Below are 17,028 nucleotides of genomic sequence, written 5' to 3'. Positions count from 1 at the left end.
CTCTGTCTCCCCATCCCCCTGCTTCCTTTCTCTAGCTCCCTCCTCCCGTCCCTTCCCTCAGAAAAGAACCAAATCTGTTAATAGAAACGTCAGAAACGTACTTGGGGAAGAGGGGTCTGAATAGCTGAAAAATAAAAATAGGCGATTAATCTGCAAATCTATACAAAATTGTGCAAATTTGCCTCGGAATTTTGAAAACTGTATCCCATAATTTGCGAACTCTTGCTTCAGCATCTTGAACGATTTGCTGCAGGAAACCTGGGCCTCTGCCTATAACGCTCCAATAAAACGCTGAAGGGCTCGTGCTAAAGTGACTTTCATTTCAGTGAGATCGCGCTCGTGTTTTGGTCAAGCTGCTTGCCTAGGTGAAGAGCTGGGGTGTGTTTATGACCTTACTGCCAGCTTTTCTGCAGTTTTGCACCCCCCGTTACAAGAGGGCAGGATTTCACGCTAAAACAGGCCACTTCTGCCCGAGAACAGAAGCAGCCAGTTCCCCTCCTCCGTCATGCAGTGGGCCCTCCCCTGTTCTCTTCTCTTCTCCTTAGGAACCAGCATCTCAGCAATGCTTCCTCCGCCCCGGCCACATGCACCGACTCCTCTCCCCGCCTCCCTTCTCCTCTTCCCCTGCTTCTAGCTCCTCCCCTAGCCCCGCAGGCAGCAGCTGCTCCCCCCATCTCCTCCCCCGGCTCCGCCTCCCTCCCCATTCACCGGCTTCTCGTCTTCCCTCCGCCCCCCCCCCCCCACCCCCTACCCCGGCCGTGTTCATCGCCTGGGCCGGCACCGCGCAGGTCTCAGAGCCGGAGCCGTACGGGGATCATGACGGAGCGCGCCGGCTTCTACCGGCAGGAGCTGAACAAGACGGTCTGGGAGGTGCCCGATCGGTACCGGAACCTGATGCCCGTGGGCTCCGGGGCCTATGGCTCGGTCTGGTGCGTACTGGGTTGGGGTTGGGGGGGGGGGTGGCTGGACCCCGGTAAAAGCTCCTTCTCTCCACTCCATCCCCCGGTGCAGAACCGGGAGCTCCCCTTTCCCCGGCAGGGCACGAGGCTTGGGATGCGCTGTGGGATGTGCATCACTTGCTGCTCTGGCTTCCTTCCTGCCCCCCCCCTCCTCGCCGGCTCTCTCTGCTGCAGTGCACTAGGATTGGGGGGGGGGAGAGGGTGCTGATGGGGACTGTGCTGCCAGCGATCGCCTGCTTTCCGGCTCACCAGCCTTTTCCGGTCTGGCTTGTGGTGAATGACCACAAGTTTGAATTGATGCTTCTTTTTCTGAAAGCCTCTCACTCTCGGTTGTAGCCCGATGATTATCGCTTCTCTGTGCATATAGAACAACTTAGTGAGACTGGATTTAATTGGTCCTGAGCCGATCTGCTTTCAGTGTCACTGCAGATGGCTTATACAAGTTGTAGTTATTCGATTAACCCAATAAATCTGACTAAGCTTAATTAGGAAAACAAGTCTTCATGACTGTAAGCATGACACCTGATTACAAATGCCCAGCCATAACATAGGTTTGGGGAGGAAAGGACCTATACACAATAATTATTAGCTGGTAATTTGGATCTGGGTTTTTGTAAATCCATTGACCATATGCCCTAGTAAAGATGTTTTTTTAATTAATTTATTTGTTGGTTTTTATATACCGTCGGAACATCATGCCGGTTTACATTGTAACAAAATAACAAGAGAGAGAAATACAATAAACAGGGACGGGAAGGGGGGAGCAGTAATGAAAGAGGAGAGAGGACAGCAGTAGGAAGGATAGGGAAAGAGAGAAATTTGATAGGAACATTTGAAGAAAATAAAATTAACAATAGACACTATGTACAGGTGGACTGGTAGGTACCAGATCAGTGATGGCAGTGACAGGGAGAGGTAGGGGGGGAGGGGGAATGGTAGGGTGGGCTTAAAGGAGGGTGAGGGGAAACTAATAACAGAATTTAGGCGTCATTGCTTAGGGGGCAGAAACACTATATTCTGGAGTCTTTGCTTGGGGTGAAGAAAGAGGGAGAAAAGGAGAGGCAGAGAGGAGGAGGAGGGGAAAGGGTGGGCTGCGGGGTTAGAGTGCAAGCTAAGTTTGGTCAACGTCTGGGTATGCTAATGTAAAGAGCCAGGTTTTGAGCCCTTTTTTAAATTTAGACAGGTTAGGTTCTAGACGGAGGGCCGTGGGCAGGGTGTTCCATAGGGAAGGACCGGCAATAGAGAAAGCCCTTTCTCTGGTTGAGGTGTGGTGAGCAGTTTTTAGGGATGGGGTGTATAGGGTACCAGCAAGGTTGGATCTGGAGGGGTGGGTTGATGATCGGAAAAGTGGTGCATTCTCGAGCCAAGTGTGATTTTGATTGTACAATAAATTGTGGAGGATGGTGAGTGTTTTGTATTTTATGCGTGAGGTTACGGGTAACCAGTGGAGGTCTTTTAGGATAGGGGTAATGTGATCCGATTTACGTGCGTTTGTTAGGATTCTGGCCATGGCATTCTGTAAAAGTTGGAGGGGTTTGATAGTGGAGAGAGGGAGGCCCAGCAATAAAGAATTGCAATAGTCCAGTTTAGTTAAAATAGTTGCCTGTAGGACTGTGTGGAGGTCTTGGGTATATAGCAGGGGTTTAAGTTTCTTTAGGATGTGCAATTTGAAGAAGCCTGTTTTTATGGTATTGTGGATGTGAGATTTGAAATTTAAATGTTGGTCAAGATAGACGCCGAGATCTCTCACAGGTGGAGGGTTGGTGTTGCTTAAGGCAGGGAGCGAGCGAACTGGGGGATTGGTGATTGTGAGGAGCTCTGTTTTTGTTACATTTAAAGTGAGATGTAGGTTTGAGAGGAGGGTGTTCATTGAAGTAAGGCAGGAATCCCAAAACCGTAATGTTTTGGGGAGGGATTCTTGAAGCGGGATGAGGATTTGAACGTCGTCAGCATACATGAAGAACTTTAGGCCAAGATCAGAGAGGAGATAGCAGAGGGGGAGGAGACAGATATTGAAGAGAGGGAGGAGCCCTGCGGGACACCCTGAGAGTTTGATATCAAACGTTCCTTATGATAATGAAAAAAAAAAAAAAAAGTACTGCTGTGAACTTCTGGATACAGCCGAAGAACAATTGCATTAGTCCTGCTTCAAAATAAGGCATTAGGCTCTCCATAAAGGAAAGAACTCGTTAAGGAAATTGCTGTACCTAAGAATACAGAGTGGCATGCAATGCATAGCTGTCACAGTACTGTGCTTGCAATAGTGAGTGTACAAGGTTAATGGGCAAATAATGCGCTTATAGAAAAGAAAGAACCGTATTGTGCTAAATTCCAACCTTGTTTCTGCTTGTGCAGCCTGGACTTCCCTGTTTGTTTCCATTCGTTTATATGCAGCTTTTCAGTGTTTGGGATTAGGGGAGACATCTTTGCCCTGGGGGAGAGGAGAGGGGTGCACATTCTAATATATTATTTTTGAGCCTGCCTTATAATGACAAGTGGGCTCTTCTTTCTTTGAGTTGATTGGCCCATCTGAAGGAGCACGGAAGGCTTAATTTTTATGAATCCTCTGATCTGGCTCAGATTGGCTTTGAATAATTGCGCAGGACCAGGGCTTTTTTTCAGGGGGGTACTGAGTAGCTGTGCCTTTTTCCTCCACCTGCTTGATTTGCCCTGTGGTCCCTAAAAAAAAAAAAAAAAAAAACCCACCAAAAAACATACATCCAGCATGTGAATGCCGGTACCCTTTTTGTTTTTACCCCCAGAAAGATAACACTGCATAGGACAGCTGTCAGCAGTGACAGGAGATTAAGAGAACCTCTTAAGGAGAATTGTGTCATGCTGGGACCCACTTCTCCTTAGTGACTGACTGGCTCGTTCAGGAGCTTTTCAACTGTGCTCATCTCTCTCGTGTTACTGTTATTAATCCTCTCCATTCCAATGTGAACATCTTCACTTCCTCTAACTCAGTCCTTCCAAGTCCTGGGTCACCACAGACAAGTTCCTTGGGTGTTTTTAATAGTGTGAGGCGTTTTCATGTGAGGCCTACGTAGGAGCTGGTTTAACAGCAACACAGTCTCCTGGACCTGCCGCAGCCTTTAATGGCCACATTTCATGGTTAAATTAATTTGCATTTTCTGCTATCATGTGATTGATATTTGCAATTTATATCCTAATTATTTAATACTAACATTTTGTTTATTTCACCAACTTAAGTAAGGAAATCTTAAAATATAGATAATGCAACCAAAGATGATGGGCCAGCCCAGTCTCTCAGCAGGAGCATGCATCTTGGGCCCAGTTTTGGTTCTCTAGGTCAGCCAGAGCTGGGAATGCTGGAAGCAGCAGTCACGGCCATTGAGTGATGGGTGTCAAGGGGAGGAGGTTTCAGCCATTGTTCAATAGTGACCCCTGCTGGCCACGGTTTGGGCGCTCATGTTCTGAATTCCAGAGGGGAGCGACAGTCTGTGGCCTTTGACCAAGAGCCATCACTGCAGTGGCTGGGCTAGATGGGAGGGTTATAAAATCCCCAGCTAGCTTTGAACGATGGCCCATGATGCTCTTGCCCAGTAGAGAGGCCATTTCCGATTGAGCTGTAAGCCCAAAGGAGCAGAGAGAACTGTTGGGCCAAAAATATGATATAAAAACAAAAAAAACCTGAATTTAAATTGAGAAGATGGGAAGAAACTTCTGAGGTTCTCCGTATCAATTTTGATTTCATGCCGCTGTTCTAGAATTACGTAAACAAGGCTGATTCCCAATTTTATATTATAAATAAACATCCCCCATTATCTTTTCCTCCCAGTCTTGGATAAGAAGAAATCTTGAAGGTGATTACACTGTGTGCCTCACAGCTGGGATGTATCCTTACCAGGGTGGACTCGATAGGTATTTTTCTGCTGTCTTACTGGGTTGCTATTTACCTGCCATAATGGTCTAAATTGGCCATGTCCAGTAAATAAGGTTGTTCTAAACTGTTTGTTCTGCAATCTAGCGCACACATTTGAGGGAGCAGACAAAATGAGGAATGATTTAAGAAAGCAGTTGCCCACTCTTCAAGCTTGGCAGCTAGGTTTCAGTGAGAAAAAATGCCAACTTATGCATGTTGGGTACAGAGATCCAAGGGAGCGAAGCGATTCACGACATGGGATGAGACGGTGATGTCCATAAAGCAGGATAGGGACCGCTTGGGGATTATATCTGAAATGATTTCAAGGTAGGGAAACAGTACAACAGCGCAGTGGCCAGAGCGGGAAGGATGCTCGATTTCTTAAGGAGGGGTAGAACTAGTAGAAAAGAAGATGAAGATATTCGTGAGTTCTAGATCAAGGGATCCATGTTATGAGGCTTCAAGGGGGTAGGGCTAAGGAACAAGGTCAGGAAATATTTCTTTGCAGAGAGGGTGATGGAGGCGTGGAATACCCTTCTGGGTGGGTGGTGGCATCGGTAACATAAGTTTTTAAGAAGGCAATGGGGTAGGCACAGAGAATCCTTTGTTTCTAAAAGTAGAGATAACAAAAAGCAGGACCTAGCACACGTTCATTGTGCAGTACGCTTGTGAGTGAACAGCAAGTTTGGGGTTGCCAGAATGAATGGCAAAGAAGTGAATGTTAGAAGTAACTCGGTCATCCATCTGGCCTGATTGATGGTAGAACCGACTAGTAGGGATGTGTAGCAGGGATGGATTCGTCCCATTCGGTATTCGTATTCGTCGGGACCCAAATCCGTTGCGTCCGTTCTCGGGGGACCCCAATCCATTCATTAGTTACATATGTATTCGTTTCCCAAAAAAAACCCCATCCCAACCCTTTAAATTTAATTAACTACAACCCCCCACCCTCCTGACTCCCCAAGACTTGCCAAAAGTCCCTGGAGGTCCAGCGGGAGTCCTGGAGCGATCTGCTGCACTCGGGCTGTCGGCTGCCGGTATTCAAAATGGCCCCAATAGCCTTTGCCCTTACTATGTCACAGGGGCTACAGAGTGCAGAAGATCGCTCCAGGATCCCCGCTGGACCACCAGGGACTTTTGGCAAGTTTGGGGGGGTCAGGAGGGTGGGGGTTTATTCGTTAGTGATACGTTGTATTCGTGGGGGTTCGCCATACGTTTCGCGACCCCCACGAATACAACGAATATAGCATATATGTTGCGGATTGCCAATACGTTGCAAACGAATGCACACCCCTATCGACTAGCAGCTGGGTCTATCTGGCAGGCCGCACGTGCTGTACTAACTTGAGGTCCTAGTTAAAATGCAAACATTCACGTAGCTGAGTCGGTCTGGCAGGCTACACAGGGGGCTTGGGAGGCAGGATGCTTGGGCAGCAGCCATGCTGGCGTTCCTGGCAGTTTGTAACTTTATTCTTGGGCATGGGAAAGATGCAGTGAATTAACCAGGGATCTTGTATGCTCTACTAACCAGGCAGATGTAGTGCAAAGAAGGAAGGCAAAAAAGATTGTCCTGTATACGGAGGAGTCTTGCAGGTTGGCTTCTGGGATGAGAGGGCAGAATAACTGGGCAGACTTGTCAGCTACTGTGTTACTATGTTAAATGTTTTGTAGCCAAAAATAGACCATAGCAACTGCCTTAAATGCAAAAGTTTGAATCACTGCGTACTTGAATAATGAAAGGCAATATTTTGTGCTTGGTAGATCAGATCATAATTAGTAGGTCATCTTCACCTTGTTTTCATTAATTATGGGCATTGCTGGTATGTTGATAAGATGAATTGCATGTACCATAGCAATTCACTTACTGCATGTGACTCACGTGCTGCAAGATTATTACTGCTGGAACACCACCTTATGATTATCATACACATGTGCATGCCATAGGTTTGATTCATAACATTTTGTCAGGACAATTTATGGGTGGGACAACTTTATCTGTTGGATGAATGGTAATTAGTAGTGCTAACATCACCTCATTTTCGCATTTATTACTTGTGTAAGAGCATCTTCTTAAAGAAAACATTTATTTATAGAATGGGATAGGCTTAGAATTCCTTTGCTCCAGTTGGAACTATTTTTTTTTCTTAATATGCAAATGCTTCCATTTGGCGTAGTGCTTCAGCCTCCACCGTGCCCAGGTAATCCTAACTGGGGCAGCTGGGCGAGATGGAAGAAGCGGAAACCAGGAACCGCGCTCAGGACTGCATGGTGTTCCCGAGCCCGTGTGGATTTTCATTCATCCAGAAGTGAGACGGGATCGACGCCTGGACTTTGGAACATAATGCCGACCTGCTGAAAGCTTGCTATTCTTTTCTGCTTTGGGACTGTTTGCGTATGCAGCTGTTCCCCGCACAGCTTTCTGTCATTAGCACTGTTCATGTTGGCATCTAGTTTCTAAATGTATCCGAGGAAGAAATTCATACATAGATTGGGATTTTATTTTTAAGACCCTGGAAGATCTAGAGGGTTGTAAATTCATGGCTGTTTGGTAAGCAGGCCTGGTTTTAGCAAGGACCTGTAGTTGTGTCTTGGCTTTCAGGCTGCCTTGACTTAGGGACATCGCAGAGGTGGTGCATGCAGGGAGAGGGTCTGTAGGTTGCATGGCTTTCTCAGTTCTTCCCCGAGGGCTCCTCCAGGCAAGGTTACCTGCTGGGGGAGCATTTTGTCTGCTCAGCTGCCTTTCAGTCTTGAAATTGGGAGGGGCGGAGAGGGTAAGGGGGTTCCATGAGCTGTGCGGTATTGCAGGCCGGACGGGGTTACACTGCGTCCCCTGCTGGGTAGCATTTTATGGGAAGGAGGAGGTACATTAAAGCGCAGCAATGGTGTAGGGTCCAGCAAAAAAACAAAGGGAGAGGACCACACAAAACAAAAGTTGGAGAAAAAAAAAACCCAGAACAAATTGATTAAGAGCAAGATTCTACAACACTTGGAGTTCTGCACGATCCAACTGGTCACTGCGACAATATTCTCCTTTTTTTTTGCAGTGCAAAATTCACAACACAAAGCACTAACATATGTGGGGGTTGTGTGATGAAATCACAGCCTGCTGTACCTCGCTGTCCTACCTTTTCTCCCTACAGCACGGGTGGGCAGACTTGTTTTGGGCTGGTTACAAGTTATCGAGTGCAACAAGGGCCGGGGGGGGAGGGGTCAGTCCTCGACACAGCAAACAAATCTCCACCACGTGCTGCAGGCATTCCAGTATCCAGCAGGCTTACGCGCCATCATTTGTAGCACCTAAGGAGCCCCTTCAAATCAAAATCAGAAAAGCCTTCACCCCAGCAGGTACCGGGCATTTTTCCCAGTTAGCAGGGCACCTCTCCTCAGTCAGAAATGCAGGCCATAAAGTATAAATAGAAAGGTGCAGACAAACTACTGGACTGGAAACCACTAAAAGCCAGACTCCTATGCAGTCAGTAATGCAAAAACAGAAAGAATAAGGATTTTAAAAACGCTTTAAACTTTAAACATTTCCCCAAAATCAAATATTTCAAAATAGCGGACATATCTAACAGCCAATAATGAAAACTACTACCGTACTACTAATAAAATATTCTCCCCTCTACATCCTGAGATTGTAGGACTGGTAGGGGGAGGGAGAGGAGGGTATTCAGACTTTCTTTCTCTCTCCCACACTCATGCACCCTTCTACCCTCTCTTCTTCCCACTCCCTTCTTCTACTTCCTTCTTTTCCCTCCCCTCTCACTCACCTTCAGGCTTTATCCTCTATCCTCTCACTCACTCTCCTTCGTCTCAGTCACTCAACCCCCTTGCCATCTTCCCTTCCCTCTGTCCCTCACCCCCTTACTTCCATTCACCCTTTTCCCTTGCTTCATTCTCACCCTTTCCTCTCAATCACCGCCTCAGACACTCCCTCCCTCCATTCACTCCCTTCATTTCCCTCTGTCACTCAATCTTACTTTCATTCGCTCCCCTCTGTCACTCACCCTCCTACTCAAAACCCTTTCCTCTCACTCACCCCTTCACTCCCATTCACCCTCTTCCCACTCAGTCACTCGCCCCTCTCTTCCACTCACTCATTCCCTTCCCGGACACTCACTGCCTCCCTCTCAGTCACTCACCCTCTCCATCCCACTCATTCATGTCCCTTCCATTTTAGGAATTTGCCATCCTCACCACTTTCCCTTCCCTCACTCCCATATTACTCACTACATCTCCTCACAGCAGCGCAGGGCCTCTCCTCACTGCCGGGGAGTGGAAACCCCGCCAGCGCATCGTTAAACCATGCAGATGCTCTGACCCTTCTGCTCAAGCATCGAGCGTCATCAAGGGAGATAACTTGGCCTTTGACAACTTGGGACACTCAGGCAGGCAGGCAGGTCAGAACTCTGGCGAGCCACACATAATAAAGAGTGCCCAAGTGACAGGCAGGCCGGAATAAAAAGCTTTAGGGGACCGGATTTGGGCCGTAGCTTCCCCACCACTGCCCTACTGCACCTACCTTTTCGCGAGCTTGGTAAGGCAGTATCTTAGCTTCAGGAAGCAGATCAGAGATTCTGAGACCTAAGTGGGCATAGCCATTAATCGGTTTCTCTTTTAAGGAAGGAAAATCGAGACTTTGCACAGAGCGCATGGAGCCATCAGTCAAGCGTAGAGGTGTCTTATTACTGTGGGATATGGTACTGCAGTATGAGGCAGCTAAACGTCCATCAGATTCACCTCTTTTAATACAATTATGGTGGACTAGAGGACAAAAGATTTTTGCTGTTCATATAGAAATATAGAAACGTGATGGCAGAAAAAGACCTTATGGCCCATCCAGTCTGCCCATCTGTCCAATTAATTTAGCATTATAATTCTCATCACTTCCTTAGAGATCCCCTGCATTCTTGAATTCAGATACTGTTTTTGTCTCCACTTTGAGGCTGTTTCACACATCCACCACCCTCTTTGTAAAGAAATATTTCCTAAGATTACTCCTGAGTCTATCCCCTTTCACCCTCATCTCATGACCTCTTGTTCTAGAGCCTCCTTTCCCTTGAATGAGATTCACCTCCAGTGCATGGAAACCTTTGAGATATTTGAATGCTCTATCATATCTCTCCTATCTCGCCTTTTGTCTAGGGCAGTGGTTCTCAACCTTTTTTCTCCTGGGTCACACCTGCCAGATAATGCTTACAGGACACACTGAACACTTGGCCATCATAAGGCTAAATGTAAACATAAACTCTGCATGCACAGGCACCCGCCCCTCCCTCATCCCCAAACAATGGATGCAGAGCAGAACTAGGATATTTCAAATACAACTCGCTATATAAAAAAAGATATGACTGGTGCTATCTCAGTAACAGAAACACAAACTCCCTTACTACAAGGTGCATTGTAAAATACAAAACCTGAAAAAAAAAACAACACTCAGCACATGCGTAGCAAACCTTCCATACCATTGCAATACTAATTCCAAGAACTCAAACAGCAATAGCCCTTCCTCTGAAAAGTCAGCAGTGCAGCACCAATACATGTCCTACGGAGAACACGCAACAAATCCCTACCTGCTAGTAAAATACCTCATCTCAACCACACATACAGATCCATTCTTCACCAAATACAGAATAAAAGACCACAAATTACACAAATGGAGACAAAAACTGAAATGGAAACCTCAAAAAGCCTTTCTGCATGCAGCGCAAACCTGGAGAGCTAGAAACAGAAGTACATATCCTCCTACACTAAGCAAAATACAAAGATAGAAGAAATGCACATTCCCAAAACTGACACATTATGGCTCTTGCACCCCATCACTCCCCTTCCGTGCCTCTATCATCCTTCACGTTTCCCAGTTACTCCCTTTCAATCATCCGCTCACACTCACATCCCTGCCCAGCATTCCTGACCCCCCCCCCCCCACATCCTCTTTCCTGTGCTCCCTCTCTCCCCCTGCTTGACTCTCCTTACCCCGACCTCCCCCCCCCCCCCGTTTCCCATTCTTTCCTGCTCAGCAGCTCCCACACTCCCTCTCCATTCCACCTTCATCTTCCCAGCATCCCCAACCTTTCCCCCACCCTCCACAAGGCGCAGGGATCATCAGCAGAATAACTCCCAGACTCAGCAGGGGAAGATAGCGTTTGTGTCCCAGGAGGCCCAGAACAGCAGGAGCTTGCAATGTCTCGCTCTGATCTGGGTGAAGGAAGAAACAGCGTCCCACTGGGCCAGAAAGAAGAGAAGGAAGTGAGAGTAGCCTCCCATCAGGCCCAATGTAAGAGAAGTCAGCCAACTCCCACCTGGGCTGATAAGGAGGCAGCCACCTGCTGGCCCTGCGACACACCTCCCAGGACCTCATGACTCACCAGTGTGTCCCGACACACCTGTTGAGAACCACTGCTCTAGGATATACTTGTTTAGATCTTTAAGTTTATCCTCATATGCTTTAGAACGAAGACGACCGATTCCATCCTGTTATATCCACTTGAAGGTGCGATCTCCAGAATTGTACACCGTATGCTCAGTGAGGTCTCACCAGGGACTTATACAGGGGCAATATCACCTCCCTTTTTCTGCTGACCATTCTTCTCCCTACGCAACCAAGCATCTTTCTGGCTTTTCCCGTCGCTTTATCCATCTTTCTGGCTTTTCCTGTCATTTTATGTCCCCCTTGGCTCAAAACAAAGTTACAACCTTGAAAAAGTTATACAACTGTTTGAGCAAAATAAAGAAATGGATGTATGAGAATAAATTAGAAGATGAATCTGCATAAGACAGCGGTTCTGTGGGAACAAAGGAGAAAATTCATTGTCATTCCATTGAAACTTTAGGTGAAGAGTTTGGGTATTGAGATAGATGCACGCTGACACTAGAATCACCGATCTCTTCCATGGCAAAAACCTGTCTTTGTTATCTGTGCCAGTTGCAGGTGATTCATCTGTTTGTCAGAAGCAAACAAAAGCGGTTCTGAAAAGTGCCTAGAGATCAGCAAAGCCATTCAGTAGACGCATCTCCGATGGCAGCTTGTTCCACTCACATGGAAAAGCCCACGAGAGAGCACAGTTCTGAGATGCAGAGGATTTAATAACCTTTGAGGAAGGATCTTCCTAAGAACGCAGCAAACAGCCTGAAACATTCTGAGTCAAGTGAGGCAGGGCCATTGGAGTGGAGAACGTTTAATGTTAAGCTCATAGCTTTAAACTTTGCTCGTGACATGTCAGGGAAACAGTGAGCAGTGTTTATGTAGGAGCCACATACTCCCTAGATTTTGCCCCAGCTGGCAGCCTTGGGGCCACATTCTAAACTAATTGCAAGCGCTATGCACGTTTTTGTGGTAAGGCTACGTATAAGGTATTGCAATAGTCCAGATGTGATGTAATTACAGCACAAGGTGAGTGGGTGAAATCCTCTTCGGAGAAGAGTGTGCAGCTTTCCCCTCTGCTACGTTTGGTAACGTGCTGCAGATTATGTATTGTGATCTGTTTCTTATATGTCAGTTATGCTGTATTTTTAACAATTGTGTTTTATTTATTTTTGCGACCCATCCTGGGTGTTCAAAGAAGGATGGGGTAAAAAAAAATGAAATAAAACAGAGGCATGGATCATAATGATCAATGCTTTTCTAACCACCAAAAAGCAAATAGTTTCTCAGGCTTCTAGGACTTCACATCCCTGTTGGGTAGCTTTTCAGTAACCTTAAGGCCATTTGATTTCCTAATCATATTTAAGTTAATATTCAGTGCCATTTGTCGGCTAAGTTTGGACTTAGGCAGGTAAATGTCCGGATTTGAAAATCCCTGCTGGCTGACCGGCCTCGAGTTAGCCGGATAACATTTTATCTGGCTAAAACGTTACCTGGCTAGCTCACCTACACTGTATATGACACCTTCTACTCTTCCTAAAAAAAAATTTTTTTCAGGTTTTTTTCAATAATTCTGAAAACAAATAGATCCACAGGGTGTAGGTATATGAATTAATAATGGAAGTGATTATAAAGAAAATTCCTTTAGTAATTTATTTCAAAAATACTTCATACACAGCGATAGAGCAGTCTTTCTGCTTTTGATTTGATTTGGATTTTAGTGGATCGCTGTCTTTAGTGGTGGTCTCATTGAGTTTTTGTTTGGTTTAACTCAGGGGTGGGGCAGTGACATTCTGGTGGAATTGGCTATTTGGCTAAGTTATAGCCGGACAAACGCCACTTTCTTCATGCTCTTTGTATCAGCTGGGACAGATGGGAGAAAAATCACTTTTTTTTTTTTTTTGGCCAGCCTTAAAAATACATAGATGGAACTTATTGTATCAAAAACTGACTCGTTCTCTTCGACAGGGTCTAGGATTTAGCACAAATAATACTGGCCAGCCAAGCTGACATGCAGAATGTCTTGAGAGGCTCGGTCCACTGTAGACTGTGCGTAGGAAGGCAGCAGTAAGATCATCCTGTACGCACAATATGGCATACGGTACGCGAGGGTAAGCAGGAGGTGCAGCATATTACAACTGGTTTTTCATAAGAAAACAATTGACAGCTTGGCACATTTCCCCATCCTTTGTGAGCCTTCACTGCACTACCCATCCTGCTATGCTTTCTGTGTCCATCTCCCACTTACATTATGTTTGGCTGGGGGGGGAGGGGGAATCTGCCAGATCTACTGGACTTGCCTAAGCGTTGACAATCACATGCTGTATCCCTGTATTATTTAGCAGTGTTTATTCTATTTCGCAGCAATGCCCACACTGTCAGTGGCATAAAACAATAAACTACGGTAATACCGGAATTATTAATGCATTTTATTCTCTTGCTATTGCCGCTTCATATTTGAATCAAGGGTACTAGATTGCAGCAGAAATGGATTAACATATCAGACGGGCTTTTCCAGTGGTGCATAATGATTTTGAGTGTGTGTAAACCAAAGGGGGAATAGTAAGAATTAAAGGGAATGATCGGAATAAAACAGAATTTGCTTGGTATTCATACTAGAAGGAGAAGGCAGTGGACCTAAGGCAAAGACATAAGGCACTGTGGCGGGAACACATTAGCATTTACTGCGGAGGTAGTATGCAACCTGTACAGCCACCTGAACGTGACTGCGGGACTTAATGGGGTACATCCCAGAATACTGAAGGAGCTAAAGGAGGTGTTGACTGTATCCCCCTGGAAGCTGGTGAGATTCCAACGTACTGACCTTCGCAAGGGAGGGAGAAGCAGGAAGTGGAAAGCCACCAAAGAGATGGAAAAATTGGTATGATGACGACACGTTAATAAACAAAATGCAAAATCCTTGCATTTGGGATGAATAAATCCAAGGACCAAACACCTGGTTGGAGATGAAGTGCAGGCAGTCACCAAACAAGAAAAAGGACTGAATCTGATCTTTGTAATCCTGCTGGGCGCTTGTCTCCTGGCTTGGCCGCTGTCGGAGACAGAATGCTGGGCTTGATGGACCTTGGCACTTTCTTATGGTTTAGATCATTTCTCCCTCCAGGCTTGCCTGGGATTCATGTTCATAAGATTCTCCAGTGCTAACAGTGCATGCATTTTTGGGCTTGTTGGTATTTTTGCAGACTTTTTTTTTGGACTTTGATGATTTGAAAGCCAGTGAACAAACAATGGATTTCTCACATTTTCAGTGGTCATCGCATGCTTGACTTTCTAATGGCCTGGTTTTTTTAAACTTGCCCCTTCTTCATCTTCAAGAGAAACTTGTTTAAATTGTGTCTCGGTACCAAGAACCACTGTGCCACCATCTTTTGTTTTATTATTTGATTTATATGCCGTTTTCCGTAACAGACTAGAATGGTTTACATTTTAAAAACATTCATAGTATGTAAGCATGATAAAGCAATCACGACAAGAAACAATGCAGGTCACTGCTCACAGATTAATTTGTGAAAGCCAGTTCAAAGAGCCATGTTTTTGGGCTTCTCTTAAAAGTTTTTTAAAGCTCCCTTGTGACGTCATCCACATCGGTCATTGTGAGAAGGGTTCATTTGCTAGGACTGAACCTGATGACGAATGAGATCTTTCATGATGCCATCCATGTATGAAGCCGATCATTACATCATCTAGGCAGCTCAGCAAGAATACTTCCCCTATTCCTATTGCATGCGTGACACATGCCAAGATTCTCTCAAAACACTTAGCCAATATTTGACATAGGAAATATTTTTACCCCCCTCTCGCAGTCTTCTTGTTGAGCAGCGTTGTAAAGCATGACAAGTGATTTGACAGGTTGCATCAAAGACAATTTATGTTTTCTCTATCCTGCATAACCTAAAGCAGTGATAAAGCTAGACTGCCAATCTGAATAGCCTCATAATTGGTGCTGGCAGGTTTCTGAAGATATAAAATCGTGTCTTGTGAGAATAATCAATAGGTACAATTAAACATTGGTGGATCACAAGGCTGCTGCACTGCGATTGCCAATCTGTATACCAAGACCAGGTATTTAAATCATATCAGGGCTTAAGTGCTATGAAAATGGCCAGAATTAATGAAGGCAACTCCCAGGTTAATTCCCCCCCATGTGTTTGTCACCTAGGGATATTCTTGAACCTTGAGTGACTCATTTTAATTGCCCGGCAGCCACCATTACAAAAGGCAGTTTTCGCTGGGGCCTCCCAGAGGAACTTGCTCATAATATAAAATCACTTTTCTTTATTACCGTATATAGCAGAAGGTAATAACATTTGATATAAAAGCTGGCATGTGAAACGCTTTCTCTGAAGCATGTTGTAAGTCATTCTTGTGTATTGTGTGTGTGGAAATGCCGAAAGTGCATCACACACTTTTTTTTTTGTTCTCCTGTCTAGCTCTGCTTATGATACCAAAACAAGACAGAAGGTGGCAGTGAAAAAGCTGTCTAGACCTTTCCAGTCTCTTATCCACGCTAGGAGGACATACAGAGAGCTGCGATTACTTAAGCACATGAAACATGAAAATGTAAGTGGATTGCCGTGAAGCCTTCCTTTCATTTCTCTTGTCCTGTATCTTCAAAGATCTCCTGCATTTGTAGGGTTCTTTGAGATGGATCCTTGTTGCCATCCTGACTAGGTGTCTTGTCCACTCATACACACACACACAGTCTCATAAAACCTGAAGTTGCCAGTCAGACTTTACGCTTGCTCGTTAACACTCTGTGCATCTTGCTGCTGAATCACTCGGTACGAAAATAATTTTTTCTGATTGCAAATGAATTTTGCAAGATTCCACATTGGGCCTTTTTTTGGTCATGCTTACACCTTGTGCTGGGAATGGTTTTACCTACCAGAAAGGGCGAATAGCCCTATTAGCCACCAGAAGGGACTATTTCTGGTGCTTGAAGCCCATCTGCTTAGGGTGCACAGAAGTGGAAGAGGGCCCCAGTTACAAATATGCACTAAGAATTGAAAACTGGTCAACTGTAACAATAACATGTACTTAGCCTTATGTTAAGAAGTTAGACACTTCTTAACATAAGGCTAAGTACATGTTATTGTTACAGGGTAATTTTCCAAATATTTCTCTCATATTAAGTTGATGTGTTGCTGGATTGCATTTGCTGAACAAATATTTCAATGTCATTTGTTTTGCTCTAAATAAGCTTCTAGAGTTATAAGTGTTTCTTCATTCTCTCTGTTTCAGGTAATAGGATTATTGGATGTATTTACACCTTCGACTTCAATAGAAAACTATAATGAAGTGTAAGTTGTGTTTGATATTAATTGGGGAGGGGATAGGTTGGAGAGATTTTATTTTTAAACTAAAAACCTTTTTTTTTTTTAAATTAAAATGTGCCGCACACGCCGAGAGAGAGCATGTACCATACGGCACTGTTATTCCATGGTATCATTTTCATTAGTGCACATGTGCGAAACGTCCGAGTCCTCAGCTGGAACACATCTGTTCCAGTGCTGTCCTCTGTTGAGTGACAGTAGAACGCTGTCACGTGAGCTTGGTCTTTTGTTCCCTGTCATGGGAATGCGTGCCTGTTGTGGGGGAGAGAGTTGAGACTGTGACCACCAAAATCATTTTTCCTGGCAAGTGACTCAAAAGGTGTGTGTGTGTGTGTGTGAGAGAGCAGATTTGCTGGTAGAAGAAATTGTATTTGGTAATTAACTTCAGGTATTTTGAATTATGAATTCTGTAGACTGAGGATAATATTCAAGGCTTTGCCTGGTTAACTTTAGGACCCTGTCGCA

The 17,028-nt window shown here is 45.3% G+C and overlaps 1 protein-coding gene across 1 annotated transcript in view; it reads left to right on the top strand.

Moving 5' to 3' along the window:
- The first annotated feature begins 715 nt into the window (after positions 1-715).
- MAPK11 (mitogen-activated protein kinase 11) overlaps positions 716-17,028 on the top strand; it is a 48,308-nt gene continuing 31,995 nt past the window's right edge. Inside the window, exons 1-3 of the mRNA XM_029616571.1 lie at positions 716-929; positions 15,661-15,790; positions 16,472-16,530. Of these exons, the coding sequence (XP_029472431.1) occupies positions 817-929; positions 15,661-15,790; positions 16,472-16,530 (302 nt within the window). The 5' untranslated portion in view covers positions 716-816. The remainder of the gene's footprint in view (positions 930-15,660; positions 15,791-16,471; positions 16,531-17,028) is intronic.

Source organism: Rhinatrema bivittatum, chromosome 9 (genome assembly GCF_901001135.1).
Source record: "Rhinatrema bivittatum chromosome 9, aRhiBiv1.1, whole genome shotgun sequence".
NCBI classification, from domain to species: Eukaryota; Metazoa; Chordata; class Amphibia; order Gymnophiona; family Rhinatrematidae; genus Rhinatrema; species Rhinatrema bivittatum.
This window is presented reverse-complemented; position numbering and strand designations above follow the sequence as displayed.